A 16,538-nucleotide genomic window follows, 5' to 3' on the forward strand; every position below is an offset into this window, starting at 1 on the left:
CAGCAAAAGGAAATGTGAATTATTATGTGGATTATAATTAATGGAGATTATTGTTGGGGTTGATTAATTTTCCGTAAGGGAAAAGGCTCAGAAGTAATACAGTAACAATGTTAAAGGTCATGGGGTCAGCAATACCTCCTTTTGGGTCACAACTAAAGACTGGGATATGCTTACTTAGTGGTATGTGTGTCATAATAACACCAAAAAGACATTATCTTACAGTGTGATATAGTGGCCTTTCGGTGGCAGATTGAGATCTCCTCTGTCCTCCAGTGACTTGTGACAAAACACATAAGCCTTGGGTTGCTCTTCAACAGGCCCAGAAATAATTAACCAAGAGAGCATCCACACCAGTGTCCTTGTTGTACAATACAGTGGGGCAAAAAAGTATTTAGTCAGCCACCAATTGTGCAAGTTCTCCCACTTAAAAAGATGAGAGAGGCCTGTAATTTTCATCATAGGTACACTTCAACTATGACAAGACAAAATGAGAAAAGAAAATCCAGAAAATCACATTGTAGGATTTTAATGAATTTATTTGCAAATTATGGTGGAAAATAAGTATTTGGTCAATAACAAAAGTTTATCTCAATGCTTTGTTATATACCCTTTGTTGGCAATGACAGGGGTCAAACATTTTCTGTAAGTCTTCACAAGGTTTTCACACACTGTTGCTTGTATTTTGGCCCATTCCTTCATGCAGATCTCCTCTAGAGCAGTGATGTTTTGGGGCTGTTGCTGGGCAACACAGACTTTCAACTCCCTCCAAAGATTTTCTATGGGGTTGAGATCTGGAGACTGGCTAGGCCACTCCAGGACCTTGAAATGCTTCTTACGAAGCCACTCCTTCGTTGATGGGCAGTGTGTTTGGGATCATTGTCATGCTGTAAGACCCAGCCACGTTTCATCTTCAAGGCCCTTGCTGATGGAACGAGGTTTTCACTCAAAATCTCACGATACATGGCCCCATTCATTCTTTCCTTTACATGGATCAGTCGTCCTGGTCCCTTTGCAGAAAAACAGCCCCAAAGCATGATGTTTCCACCCCCATGCGTCACAGTAGGTATGGTGTTCTTTGGATGCAACTCAGCATTCTTTGCCCTCCAAACACAACGAGTTGAGTTTTTACCAAAAAGTTATATTTTGGTTTCATCTGACCATATGACATTCTCCCAATCTTCTTATGGATCATCCAAATGCTCTCTAGCAAACTTCAGACGGGCCTGGACATGTACTGGCTTAAGCAGGGGGACACATCTGGCACTGCAGGATTTGAGTCCCTGGCGGCGTAGTGTGTTGCTGATGGTAGGCTTTGTTACTTTGGTCCCAGCTCTCTGCAGGTCATTCACTCGGTCCCCCCGTGTGTTTCTGGGATTTTTGCTCACCGTTCTTGTGATCATTTTGACCCCACGGGGTGAGATCTTGCCCCAGATCGAGGGAGATTATCAGTGGTCTTGTATGTCTTCCATTTCCTAATAATTGCTCCCACAGTTGATTTCTTCAAACCATGCTGCTTACCTATTGCAGATTCAGTCTTCAATTTTGTCTCTGGTGTCCTTTGACAGCTCTTTGGTCTTGGCCATAGTGGATTTTAGAGTGTGACTGTTTGAGGTTGTGGACAGGTGTCTTTTATACTGATAACAAGTTCAAACAGGTACCATTAATACAGGTAACGAGTGGAGGACAGAGGAGCCTCTTAAAAAAGAAGTTACAGGTCTGTGAGAGCCAGGAATCTTGCTTGTTTGTAGGTGACCAAATACTTATTCTCCACCATAATTTGCAAATAAATTCATTACAAATCCTACAATGTGATTTTCTGGATTTTTTTTTCATTTTGTCTTTCATAGTTGAAGTGTACCTATGATGAAAATTACAGGCCTCTCTCATCTTTTTAAGTGGGAGAACTTGCACAATTGGTGACTGACTAAATACTTTTTTGCCCACTGTATGTGTTAGAGTGCACTCTGACCAGGTGTGTGTTTATGTAGGCATATATTTATTTGTGTGTATGTGCATGCTCTGTGTGTGTGTGTGTGTGTGTGTGTGTGTGTGTGTGTGTGTGTGTGTGTGTGTGTGTGTGTGTGTGTGTGTGTGTGTGTGTGTGTGTGTGTGTGTGTGTGTGTGTGTGTGTGTGTGTGTGTGTGTGTGTGTGTGTGTGTGCGATGGCTGGTCACTCACCTTGCAGCCCTCACAGGCGTGAACTCCGTAGTGGTATCCGGAGGCGCGGTCGGCACACACCCGACACTCCAGGTTGAGAGAGGTGGAGGAGAACTCCTCCAGCCCTGCAGCCGCCCCATACCCCCCTGACGACGGGCTGGATGCTGGGGTCAGAGCATCTGGAGAACACACACACACGTACATACACACACACGCACATGAATAAAGTCATGCCCAGATAACAGACACACACACACTCACACTTATAACCAATGAACCAATAAACCTGGATACATTGATATTCCTATTAGTGTCTAGCCTGTGAAACCTCTTTGCCCTAGCTGGCAGAATATGTGGAAGTCACTGGTGTCTCATGCCTTTGGCCCAACACAGAGGAAGACCACATGTAATATGTGTTCCATGACATCTCTATAAATATGTAGAGACAGTCATACACAGTCAGACAGAGCAACACTTCTATATTCAGGGGATGAGTCAAATATTGACCCATGATACACACACGGTATCTTTCTTGTTACCTGAATACAGAACACACCAACCACACAGCGTTCCAGGGATGGTGCAAAATAGAGCAGCACTAAGTCATCCCACATGAGGTGGGTGAGAGAAGCCAAATCAGGGATAAATATTGGACTAACTGCACGTGACACACACACACACACACAATACTCTACAGTCTACACTGTAACCAGGAAGAGAATATCACGTCACAGATACTCAGTGTCTGCTTCTTCTTCCCCCCTCTCTCCCGCCTTCTTCACCCCATAAACCACCATAAACAACCAGTACTTCTCCAACACTCTCTCCATTACTTTTCCATGATATCATCATTGTTATTTTCCATGAAGCCCCCTCCTCCACTCCTCTTCCCACTCTTAGTCCCTATCCCCTATTCCCAATACACCAACCCCTCTTTGCCTCTATGTTTACGTTCCAGTCACTGTTTAAATTCTATTTGCAAACTAACTAATACATAGTAACATATTTGTTAACACATCCCAGTGGTTTCTATTAGACACAAAACAACACAATGTTTACAAAAATATTATTTACGGCACAGCAAATTGACCAGTGTTACCAAGTGTTGATTTTTCAGTGTAACATTTCTAGTGTTGATTCAGGAGTTTAATTAACTTTCTAAGAGTGAATTTAACACTTATTGGTGTAAAATAACCCCCAGTGTTGGTGTTAATAACCAGTGTTGAGTGTGAGAGTCTGATTGTGTACTCTGTGGAGAATAAAATAAAAACCCTGTCCATCATTATCATATTTCCCAGCATGCTCTGCTGCAGCTGGATATTTTTGGGATTGTTTTTAAATGTGTGTGTTTTTGTATGTACATTGATTGATTGATCTTATGCCACACAAAGATAAATAACATCATTTTCTTCTAAACTAATTCAATCAGTTAGAGTTAGATGTATTGCAATCGTTACTGAAATGGTTGGTCTATTTTGAATGGTTTAGGTCATTTCCATTATCGATGTTTCTAACCTTGACAGTTATTCTGAATGCAAGTTGTGGGTGAATAACAATTCAAACTGTTGGCTGTCCTAACTCTGGCTGGATTCCAGTAGGAATTAGACATCACTTTGCAAGCCAGCATAATGTGACTTGTAAACCAGGAGGTTCCTAACACCACTGATTTGGGTAAAACCTGGCCGTCAAAGTAAGGTCTTATGATATGTGTAATGTGTTGTCATAAATTTAGAGTAGGAACTCACTAGGCGAAGTCCACAGGACTGGAAATGAATGAATTCACTAGTCGTGGTACCTTGTCCCTCTCTCTGTCTTTCTCTCTACCGCACCTGCTTTCTCGACTTCTGAATGCTCGGTTATGAAATGCCAACTCCTGAGGGGCTGACCTGATGCACCCTGTATAATCACTGTGATTATTATTTGACTCTGCAGGTCATCTACAGTATGAACATCTTGAAGAACGATCTAGCCTCAATGGCCATGTACTCTTAGAATCTCCACCCGACACAGCCAGAAGAGGACTGGCCAACCCTCAAAGCCTGGTTCCCCTCTAGGTTTCTTTCTAGGTTCCAGCCTTTCTTGGAGGTTTTTCCTAACCACCGTGCTTCTACATTGCTTGCTCTCTTGCGTTTTAGGCCTGGTTCAAAGACACTTTGTGACAACTGCTGATGTAAAAAGGACTTTATAAATACATTTGATTGATTGACTTGTAAATATTATTGTAATGTCTTTAACCCAACACTGTGTGACTTTGTCAAGCGATACTGACCTATTGGTTTAATGGTAAAAAAAGACTACATGAGGTGTTATTGCATAACACTGAAAGTTTTCATTCCCTAACATTGACAAAGTGTAGCAGTGTCAATACGAAGCACAGTGTTAATTTAACACTCAAAAATGTGGATTCGTATAGACAATGGCCCTTAGTGTTATATAAACACTGACAGTGTTAAATTTAACTGACTAATTTGCTGTGGGGGAATGTGTGTCCGAGTCCAAAATGGCATCCTACTCCCTATAGACTAGAGCCTTGGTCAAAAGTAGTACACTATATAGGGAATAGGGTACCAGGTGAGACTCATCTTGTGAGTTGAGGAATGTGTGAGGATTTTTAGGAATTCTTCTGTGGAAGTGTGGGGAAGAGGAGAGTGGCCTCATGGTGTGAATATGTAGGTCAGACAGACATTCACCGAACAGATAACCCCTCTGCCAAAAGCAGCTCTGTTGCCTTGAGGTAAGGTCAGAGGTTAAACGAGCCGAGTGTCCTCTCTTAACCCTCTGAGTCAGGGTGAATTACAGATTAGCTATGTGAGGAGGGGTCCTGAATGATCAGGTAATATATGGTCAAACGATAACAACGTAGATCTGGCTTACGAAAGGATTACTACAACGTAGGCTACTCATTCTTACTTTAAGGAAAACTAACTGGGTGAGAAATACAATTGGGTGAGAAACTATTCGAAAATATTGGACAGGCCCACTAGGGAAACTATAAGGCACTTGAATGATCTATTTTTCGATAAGAGAAGGTAAGTCAAAGGGGAATACGTCATAACATGTGTGAGACAGTAGTAACCAATAAACCAAACACATCACACTACCACTACCTCACAAGGCTGTAGACACACATCCAGCGACAGCCTCGGGGTTAGAGAAACGGGCCAGCAACCAGAGGGCTGCCAGTTCCAATCAAATCCCTGTGCTGATGGGGAGGTGGGTCTGTCGGGGAGTGAGCTGGCAACCACCGATGTTCCCTTGAGCAAGGAAATTAACCCCCTAAACTGTTCATTGGGTGCTCCAACCTAATGTGTGCTGTGTGTATATTTGGGGGGTTGGATGAAAACAAATGTCCATCTTGTGTGGACTAATAAAGTATACGCTCAACGGCCAGTTTATTAGGTACACCACCCCCTTCCCAAAAATGTACTGCTCCTACAGACCGTGAGTCATGTGGCCGTGGCTTTGTATATAAAGCAAGCAGGCAGACGGGCATCGAGGCATTCGACTGAACATTAGAATGGGAAAAATGCCTTTGAGCGCTGTATGATTTGTTGGTGCCGGATCCAGTATCTCAGAAACGGCCGCCCTCCTGTGCTTTTCACACACGCCAATGTCTACAGTTTACCAAGAACGGCGTGAAGAAGACAAAAAAACACCCAGTCAGCGGCAGTCCCGTGGGCGAAAACAGCTCGTTGACCAGAGAGAGGTCGCAGAAGAATGGCAAGAGTCGTGCAAGTAACAGGTGGGCCACAAACAGACAAATAACTGCGCAGTACAGTGGTGTACAGCGCAGGACAGAACGGCATCACGGAACGCACAACTTATGGATCCTTGTCACAGATGGGCTATTGCAGCAGACGACCACACCGGGTTCCACTCCTAAAACAAGAGGAAGTGGCTCCAGTGGGTGCGCCATCACCAACACTGGACAATTGAGGCGTGGAAGAATAGAGGATATTTGGGATGAGCTGGAACGGGCTGTTTGCAACATGAATGTACCGTCGTCCAATCTGCAGCAACCGCGTATTGTCAGCATGGACCAACATCCCCGTGGAACGTTTCTGACAACTTGTAGAATGCCCCGAATAATTCAAGATGTTCTGGCGGCAAAGGGGGGTTTCTGACCCGGTACTGGATGGGTGTACCTAATAAACTGTCCGGTGAGTGTATATCTATCTTACCTAGAACGGTGGATCCTTCCGAGCCGTTACTCGACTGGGACTGGTACTCGGGGACGTCCAAGGAGCTGAGGGCGTCACCGTCGATGGACTGGGGGATGTCCTGCAGCTCCTCCATGCCCCCAAGGAAGTCCCCACACACCGGGCTGCCCAGCACCGAATCCTCCAGGGGGGACGGCGGCCGGTAGTGGCTCGCCATGTCGACCACAATGGAGGACAGGACCAGGGGGGGGATTACTCATCAGACTAGAGAGACAGGAGGGGAGAGTGAGAAAGCGGGTTAGTTAATGGAGGGTCTGAACACTAACAAGCGTTCCTAATGGAGTGTAGCCCTGACGACAACGATGGAACACACTCTGTTCTGCATGCTAATCACAGGCTCTATACACAGTCAGTTTGCACAATGGTGGATGGGGCATACGTGACCCATACAAGTAGGAGGAGCCTTCAGCTCTGCAACACATATCTAGTGACACAACACAGCCTGGTCAGGTCTGGTCCCTCAATGGACTCCTAATTTTAGAGACCGCAACCTGATCCCTCATATACCCACTGTTATGGGGGAGGGGGAGGGGGAGAGCAGAACGTATGACTCTGGGCTGGGCTGGATGAAGGGAGAGGCTGGAGGGGTGATAAAGACCTAATAGCTTTGGGTAGAATTTACCCTCAGTCATGGGGGAGGAGGAGGAGCTACTCCATCTGAAGCCAGGGCTTGACCCTATTGAGGCGAAGTCTAACCTTAACAGACTCCATGCAGTACTCACGTCTATTTTGGGCTCTGGTCAATGGTGTCTAACAGTACATGCACCTTCAAAGAGAATTCCATCCCCACACCTCTCAATGTATTCCCATGTCGCAGATATACCAATAAGAGAAATACATAGCATTTCGTTGAATCATAGTGTATGGCTGCAGATCTAAGTCAACACTGAAATGCATTGCGTTTCATTGACGCATACTGTGGGTATATAATAGCTGCAGGTCAAAGTAGGCACTGCAGCGGGCATTACGAACAGTGTTGGTTAACCCAGGAGAAATAGAGCTGGCCTCATTAACTAACATAGTTCTCCTGCTCCCAGAGGTCTTAATTTAGAGGACACCTTGTTTCAGGACATTCAATTCTCTCATTAATATGTCATCACAGCACGGGCCTTCCCATGACATCCACAGTGCCAGGTAGTGAAGAAATACATTACCGAGGTTAGACACTGCTGTGCCAATGTAGATCATAAACAATGAACAGAGTTGGTGTTACAGTAGGTAGCAGTTGACACTACCAATGCTGGTGCTGACTGACTGACTGGCTGGCTGACTGACTATGGCTGACTGACTATGGCTGTCTGACTATGGCTGTCTGACTATGGCTGTCTGACTATGGCTGACTGACTATGGCTGACTGACTATGGCTGACTGACTATGGCTGACTGACTATGGCTGTCTGACTATGGCTGTCTGACTATGGCTGACTGACTATGGCTGACTGACTATGGCTGTCTGACTATGGCTGTCTGACTATGGCTGACTGACTATGGCTGACTGACTATGGCTGACTGACTATGGCTGACTGACTATGGCTGACTGACTATGGCTGACTGACTATGGCTGACTGACTATGGCTGACTGACTATGGCTGACTGACTATGGCTGACTGACTATGGCTGTCTGACTATGGCTGTCTGACTATGGCTGACTGACTATGGCTGACTGACTATGGCTGACTGACTATGGCTGACTGACTATGGCTGACTGACTATGGCTGACTAGAGACATTGTGTTAAACAGACACCTGTCACACAGGGTCCCTGGTCACAGCTCACCCTTTATGGTTAGTCTCCACAGACATGACTGACACACTCAATGACCACACGACCCCCACCAGCAGCAGCAGCTATGTGCTCCAGTACTGCCCTACTCCACTATGCCCTAGTCCAAGAATATAACTTATAAATGCTTCATGAGCTCAGTTCAACTGTCATACCCCATTAGAACCCAACACATGAGCCTGTTTTACGCCATTGTTTATAAACAATGTAATTGTCAACAAACACTGTACAGCCTCAAAACATGGTAAAAAATATAGATAATTTTGATATCCTGGATGGTCAGTCATTTTATCCATAGCCATAGTCTATGAATTTGAGAGTGGTTACATTTCTACAGACTCATCCCTCAGCTTTTTACTAAAACACTGGCAGGGTGTCACTTTGTTATTGTTTGAACGGCAGATGATCCCTTTAACCTAGGCTGACAGATGTGAGGGGGGTAGGGTGGGCTGGTCAGATAAACAGAATGAGAGAGAGAGTCAGATAGAGACATTGAGAGAGAGAGGGATGGAGAGATTGAGACAGAGAGCGACAGCGAGGCAGTGAGAGGCAAAGAGAGACAGAGAGAGTAACAGAAAAACAGATCAACATAGGGAGACAGAGAGAGTGACAGAAAAACAGATCAACATAGGGAGACAGAGAGAGAGAGAGAGAGAGAGAGAGGGTGAAGAGGGAGAAAGGACGCCAGGCGGTTCCTACGGTAACAGCAGTGCTTTGTCCCAGAGGTCAACCAAGCCTGCTGAGGAAGGCACTGCACATACTGCACCGAGGACAAGCAAGGTCATCTGCATTCGTGTGTGTGCGTGCATGCAAGTTTGTGTGTGTTAGGGTTGTGAGGGGGAGGGCTCTGGTCTAACAAAATACCTCTCCCATCAGCCACTTGGATAGCCAAAATTGGGAGGGGAAAATATTCCAAAACAACAATCTACTACCACTGCAATCTATTACCACTGCAAAAGCCTCAGAAAGGTGTATTAGGAACAGAGAAAGGTGTACTAGGAAGAGAGAAAGGTGTACTAGGAACAGAAAGCAGAGAAAGGTGTACTAGGAATAGAGAAAGGTGTACTAGGAAGAGAGAAAGGTGTACTAGGAACAGAGAATAGAGAAAGGTGTACTAGGAACAGAGAAAGGTGTACTAGGAACAGAGAAAGGTGTACTAGGAACAGAGAAAGGTGTACTAGGAACAGAAAACAGAGAAAGGTGTACTAGGAACAGAGAAAGGTGTACTAGGAACAGAGAAAGGTGTACTAGGAACAGAGAAAGGTGTACTAGGAATAGAGAAAGGTGTACTAGGAATAGAGAAAGGTGTACTAGGAACAGAGAAAGGTGTACTAGGAACAGATAACAGAGAAAGGTGTACTAGGAACAGAGAAAGGTGTACTAGGAACAGAGAAAGGTGTACTAGGAATAGAGAAAGGTGTACTAGGAACAGATAAAGGTGTACTAGGAACAGAGAAAGGTGTACTAGGAACAGAGAATGGTGTAATATGAACAGAAAACCCAGAAAGGTGTACTAGGAACAGAGAAAGGTGTACTAGGAACAGAGAAAGGTGTACTAGGAACAGAGAAAGGTGTAATAGGAACAGAAAACAGAGAAAGGTGTACTAGGAACAGAGAAAGGTGTACTAGGAACAGAGAAAGGTGTACTAGGAACAGAGAATAGAGAAAGGTGTACTATGAACAGAGAAAGGTGTACTAGGAACAGAGAAAGGTGTACTAGGAACAGAGAAAGGTGTACTAGGAACAGATAACAGAGAAAGGTGTACTAGGAACAGGGAAAGGTGTACTATGAACAGAGAAAGGTGTACTAGGAACAGAGAAAGGTGTACTAGGAACAGAAAACAGAGAAAGGTGTACTAGGAACAGAGAAAGGTGTACTAGGAACAGAGAAAGGTGTACTAGGAACAGAAAACAGAGAAAGGTGTACTAGGAACAGAAAACAGAGAAATGTGTACTTGGAATAGAGAAAGGTGTACTAGGAACAGAGAAAGGTGTACTAGGAACAGAGAAAGGTGTACTAGGAACAGAGAAAGGTGTACTAGGAACAGAGAAAGGTGTACTAGGAACAGAGAAAGGTGTACTAGGAACAGAGAAAGGTGTACTAGGAACAGAGAAAGGTGTACTAGGAACAGAGAAAGGTGTACTAGGAACAGAAAACAGAGAAAGGTGTACTAGGAACAGAGAAAGGTGTACTAGGAACAGAAAAAGGTGTACTAGGAACAGAAAACAGAGAAAGGTGTACTAGGAACAGAAAACAGAGAAAGGTGTACTAGGAACAGAAAACATAGAAAAGGTGTACTAGGAACAGAGAAAGGAAAGGTGTACTAGGAACAGAAAACAGAACAGAAATGAAAGGTGTACTAGGAACAGAAAACAGAGAAAGGTGTACTAGGAACAGAGAAAGGTGTACTAGGAACAGAAAACAGAGAAAGGTGTACTAGGAACAGAAAACAGAGAAATGTGTACTTGGAATAGAGAAAGGTGTACTAGGAACAGAGAAAGGTGTACTAGGAATAGAGAAAGGTGTACTAGGAACAGAGAACAGAGAAAGGTGTACTAGGAACAGAGAAAGGTGTACTAGGAACAGAGAAAGGTGTACTAGGAACAGAGAACAGAGAAAGGTGTACTAGGAACAGAGAAAGGTGTACTAGGAACAGAGAAAGGTGTACTAGGAACAGAAAACAGAGAAAGGTGTACTAGGAACAGAAAACAGAGAAAGGTGTACTAGGAACAGAAAACAGAGAAATGTGTACTAGGAACAGAAAACATAGAAAGGTGTACTAGGAACAGAGAAAGGTGTACTAGGAACAGAAAACAGAGAAATGTGTACTAGGAACAGAAAACAGAGAAAGGTGTACTAGGAACAGAGAAAGGTGTACTAGGAACAGAAAACAGAGAAAGGTGTACTAAGAACAGAAAACAGAGAAATGTGTACTAGGAACATAAAACAGAGAAATGTGTACTAGGAACAGAGAAAGGTGTACTAGGAACAGAGAAAGGTGTACTAGGAACAGAGACAGGTGTACTAGGAACAGAAAACAGAGATCAACATGCAGTCTGGTTGGTCTAATACCCCTTCTTTAGTATCGATGTGCAGGCATTATGCGCTGTCTCCACTGCAGGCCCTGAGACAGCCTGTAAAGCATGTTGTGGAAGAGCTGTTATAGGGGCAAGTTCTAAACATGACCCAGGCATGTAGACTGCAGACAGGTAGAGGGCTTCTAGTCAGAGCTGTGCAAAATAATTGTTGCCAAGCTGAGCTTTTATGGTTCAGCTGAATTATTGACTGCTGTCTCATAGTGCAGAGTGCTGGTGGAATATACAGGATGGTATACAGTGGCTTGCAAAGGTATTCATCCCCCTTTGGCATTTTTCCTATTTTGTTGCCTTACAACCTGGAATGAAAATAGATTTTTGGGAGATTTGTATCATTTGATATACACAACTTGCCTACTACTTTGAAGGTGCAAAATATTTTTATATTGTGAAACAAACAAGAAATAAGACAAAAAAACTGAAAACTTAAGCGTGCATAACTATTCACCTCCCCCAAAGTCAATACTTTGTAGAGCCACCTTTTGCAGCAATCACAGCTGAAAGTCTCTTGGGGTATGTCTCTTGGCACATCTAGCCACTGGGATTTTTGCCCCATTCTTCAAGGTAAAACTGCTCCAGCTCCTTCAAGTTGGATGGGTTCCGCTGGTGTACGGCAATCTATAAATTATACCACAGATTCTCAATTGGATTGAGGTCTGGATTGAGGTCATTCCAAGACATTTAAATGTTTCCCCTTAAACCACTTAAGTATTGCTTTAGCCATATGCTTAGGGTCATTGTCCTGCTGGAAGGTAAACCTCCCAGTCTGAAATCTCTAGAAGACAAACAAGATTCCCTCAAGAATTTCCCTGTATTTAGCGCCATTTTCTTTCTTCCTTCAATTCTGACCAGTTTCTCAGTCCCTGCCGATGAAAAACATCCCCACAGCATGATGCTGCCACCACCATGCTTCACTGTGGGGATGGTAATTCTCGGGGTGATGGAAGGTGTTGGGACTGTGACCAGACATTGCATTTTCCTTGATGGCCAAAAAACTACATTTTAGTCTCATCTGACCAGAGTACCTTCTTCCATATGTTTGGGGAATCTCCCACATGCCATTTGGCGAACACCAAACGTGCTTACTTATTTTTTCTTTAAGCAATGGCTTTTTTTGGCCACTCTTCCGTAAAGCCCAGCTCTGTGGAGTGTACGGCTTAAAGTGGTCCTATGGACAGATACTCCAATCTCTGCTGTGGAGCTTTGCAGCTCCTTCAGGGTTATCTTTGGACTCTTTGTTGCCTCTCTGATTAATGGCCTCCTTGCCTGGTCCATGACTGTTGGTGGGTGGTCCTCTCTTGGCAGGTTTGTTGTGGTGCCATATTCTTTCAATTTTTTTAATGATGGATTAATGGTGCTCCGTGGGATGTTCAAAGTTTCTGATCTTGTTTTATAACCCAACCCTGATCTGTACTTCGTCTCAACTTTGTCCCTAACCGGTTTGGAGAGCTCCTTGGTCCTCATGGTGCCGCTTACTTGGTGGTGCTGCAGACTCTGGGGCCTTTCAGAATATACTGAGATCATGTGACAGTTGAATAAAGTCCACCTGTGTGCAATCTAACTAATTATGTGACTTATGAAGGTAATTGGTTGCACAAGATCTTATTTAGGGGCTTCATAGCAAAGGGGGTGAAAACATATGCACGCACCACTTTCCGTTTGAAATTATTTTCATTTCACTTCACCAATTTGGACTATTTTGTGTATATCCATTACATGAAATCCAAATTTAAAAAAAACAATTTAAATTACAGGTTGTAATGCAACAATATAGGAAAAACTCCAACGGGGATGAATAATTTTGCAAGGCACTGCACATGCTATACATAGAACACACAGAGGGTAGCTACATTAGCCAAAAGGGTTCTTCGGTTGTCACCATAGGAGAACACTCTTTGATTCCAGGTAGAACCCTTTTTGGTTTCCGGTAGAACCCTAAAATGCTTCTACCTGATCTCCTATAGGGACAGCCGAATAACCCTTTTAGGTCCTTTGTTTTCAAAGAGTGTGTTGCTACGTTCCATTAAAGGTGACCAGGGTGTTCCCATGTGCTGAAATAGTTAACCCGTCTGAGCCAATACTGATCTCGGACTAAGACAGCTCATGGTTTAGCTTCCCCAAAAGGAGGAAAGAAAACAGTAAACCAACTGTTTTACAAACCTGGCAGCAGACTAACACAGAGGTGTGTACAGGCTTGTTTGCTGCAGGTAGAACACAACTGAACACGCAGTAATATTGCTGAATATAAAACTAAAATTAATAGTTTCATCACAATTCCAGACTTTTCATATTCTTGCTTTGACCACCAGATGACAGAAAGAGAAAGAAAACTGTTATGAACTGAATATAATAGTATGTTAGTGGTTCTTGGGGACCTTCAATGCTGCAGACATTTTTTGGTAAACTTCCCCAGATCTGTGCCTCAACAAAATCCTGTCTCGGAGCTCTACGGTCAATTCCTTCGACGTCATGGATAGGTTTTTGCTCTGACAACTGTGGGACCTTATATAGACAGGTGTGTGCATTTCCAAATCATGTCCAATCAATTGAATTTACCACAGGTAGACTTCAATAGAGTTGTAGAAACATATCAAGGATGATCAATGGAGACAAGATGCACCTGAGCTCCATTTTGAGCCTCATTGCAAAGGGTCCGAATACTTACAGTTGAAGTTGGAAATTTACATACACCTTTGCCAAATACATGTAAACTCAGTTTTTCACAAATCCTGACATTTGATCCTAGTAAAAATGCCCTGTCTTAGGTCAGTTAGGATCACCACTTTATTTTAGGAATGTGAAATGTCAGATTAATTGAAGAGAGATTAATTTATTATTCTTATTCTTCCATCACATTCCCAGTGGGTCAGAAGTTCAAATACACTCAATTAGTATTTGGTAGCATTACCTTTAAATTGTTTAACTTTTTTGGGTAGCTTTCCACAATCTTCCCACAATAAGTTGGGTGAATTTTGGCCCATTCCTCCTGACAGAGTTGGTGTAACTGAGTCAGGTTTGTAGGCCTCCTTGCACACACACGCTTTTTCAGTTCTGCTCACAAATGTATATCTATAGGATTGAGGTCAGGGCTTTGTGAGGGCCACTCCAATACCTTGACTTTGTTGTCTTTAAGCCATTTTGACACAACTTTGGAAGCATGTTTGGGGTCATTGTCCATTTGGAAGACCCATTTGCGACCAAACTTTAACTTCCTAACTGATCTCTTGAGATGTTGCTTCAATATATACACCTAATTGTCTCATCCTCATGAGCCATCTATTTTGTGAAGTGCACCAGTCCCTCCTGCAGCAAAGCACCCCCACAACATGATGCTGCCACCCCTGTGCTTCACGGTTGGGATGATGTTCTTCGGCTTGCAAGCCACCCCCTTTTCCCTCCAAACATAACGATGGTCATTATGGCCAAAAAGTTATATTTTTGTTTCATCAGACCAGAGGACATTTCTCCAAAAGTACGATCTTTGTCCCCATGTGCAGTTGCAAACCATAGTCTGGCTTTTTTATGGCGGTTTGGAGCAGTGGCTCCCTTACTTCCTTACTGAGCTGCCTTTCTGGTTATGTCGATATAGGACATGTTTTACTGTGGATATAAATACTTTTGTACCTGTTTCCTCCAGCATCTTCACAAGGTCCTTTGCTGTTGTTCCGGGATTGATTTGCACTTTTTGCACCAAAGTACGTTAATCTCTAGAAGACAGAACGGGTCTCCTTCATGAGCGGTATGACAGCTGTGTGATCCCATGGTGTTTATACTTTCGTACTATTGTTTGTACAGATGAATGTGGTACCTTGGAAATTGCTCCCAAGGATGAACCAGACTTGTGGAGGTCTACAATTTCTTTCTGTGGTCTTGGCTGAGTTCTTTTGATTTTTCCCATGATGTCAAGCAAAGAGGCACTGAGTTTTGAAGGTAGTCCTTGAAATACATCAACAGGTACACCTCCAATTGACTCAAATGATGTCAATTAGCCTATCAGAAGCTTCTAAAGCCATGACATCATTTTCTGAAAAGCTGTTTAAATGCCTTTAAACAGTCAACTTAGTGTCAACTTAGTGTATGTAAACTTCTGACCCCCTGGAATTGTGATACAGTGAGTTATACGTGAAATAATCTGTCTGTAAACAATTGTTGGGACAATGACTCATGTCATGCACAAAGCAGATGTCCTAACCAACTTGCCAAAACTATAGTTTGTTAACAAGACATTTGTGGAGTGGTTGAAAAACGAGTTTTGATGACTCCGACCTAAGTGAATGTAAACTTCCGACTTCAACTGTATAGCCACGCAGAACAATGGACATCCCCTGTGCCGTTTCATGCTCTGGAATTGTGAGACAGAACAATATGTCATCGTGAATAGCGAACAAAAGTCAATGCATCTTGGCCCTCACAGCTAACGTCCATTTGGAGAACATAAGGTGGGGAGTTTTTGAGTCAGTTTGCTCTTGATAGCTAGCAATAGCATTCATTCTTAGTTTCACAGTGTTATCTGACAAAGGCATTGATGTGAGTTTCTGTGCCTCTGCCTGCCCACACATTGTTTTCACCATATCAGTTGTGGCCAGTATTATCAAAGCCCATGCAATAGTGGATGGTTTCATAGCATAGTGGGCTTAGCCATTCACCGCGGGAATGATTCAAGTGTAACGGTCAAGTGCGGCCTCTTCCCACGAACTAAGGGCACTCTCTGGTTGAACTTTAACTTTTAGATTTTAATCATTTTCGTTTAGATTAAGGTTACAATGATTGAGAGACAAAGAAGATATTATCATTTATTTATTTTACCAGGATTTTGGACATTTTCCCGCGACCCCATTTTCATATCAGTCGACCCCTAGTTTGGGAACTGCTGATCTAACCGTACATTTAATGCCCCCCAAAAAGTTGCCGTTTTAGCCTACCGCCCAATGAGACCTATGCAATTGCAATGGCCAATGTGCATTTTGCACACTTCGTATTTCAAAGCCATAACAAATATCTTGGTTATAAACATTTGAGTTGAGAAATAAAAAGTATACATTCAGAAAGCTGAGAACCTCTAACTGCGACAACAGCTGTGTTTCCCCCCGGAAAAGAGACAGTGTGGCTCGTTTGACACAGCAGTAGGCCCAACTGAAACAGGCACAGGGGAAGGCAGACACTTTCATTACAGGAATCATGAGGATACTGTACTTTACTGTTTGACCAAATCGTGGTTTTAACCTTCCGAAAAAATAGGGCGTTTTGCGTGAGGTGACCATGTAGGACGTGCAGCTCGCAATGA

The 16,538-nt window shown here is 43.4% G+C and overlaps 1 protein-coding gene across 2 annotated transcripts in view; it reads right to left on the minus strand.

The window, feature by feature from the left end:
- Nucleotides 1-16,538, minus strand: part of LOC135509527 (peroxisome proliferator-activated receptor alpha-like) — a 62,876-nt gene that overhangs the window by 15,745 nt on the left and 30,593 nt on the right. For both annotated transcript variants that reach the window (XM_064930264.1, XM_064930263.1), the window contains exons 2-3: nt 6,339-6,581; nt 2,179-2,336 (exon numbers count right to left, since the gene is read on the minus strand). In XM_064930264.1, the coding sequence (XP_064786336.1) occupies nt 2,179-2,336; nt 6,339-6,534 (354 nt within the window). In that variant the 5' untranslated portion in view covers nt 6,535-6,581. The remainder of the gene's footprint in view (nt 1-2,178; nt 2,337-6,338; nt 6,582-16,538) is intronic.

Source organism: Oncorhynchus masou, chromosome 22 (genome assembly GCF_036934945.1).
Source record: "Oncorhynchus masou masou isolate Uvic2021 chromosome 22, UVic_Omas_1.1, whole genome shotgun sequence".
Taxonomy (NCBI): domain Eukaryota; kingdom Metazoa; phylum Chordata; class Actinopteri; order Salmoniformes; family Salmonidae; genus Oncorhynchus; species Oncorhynchus masou.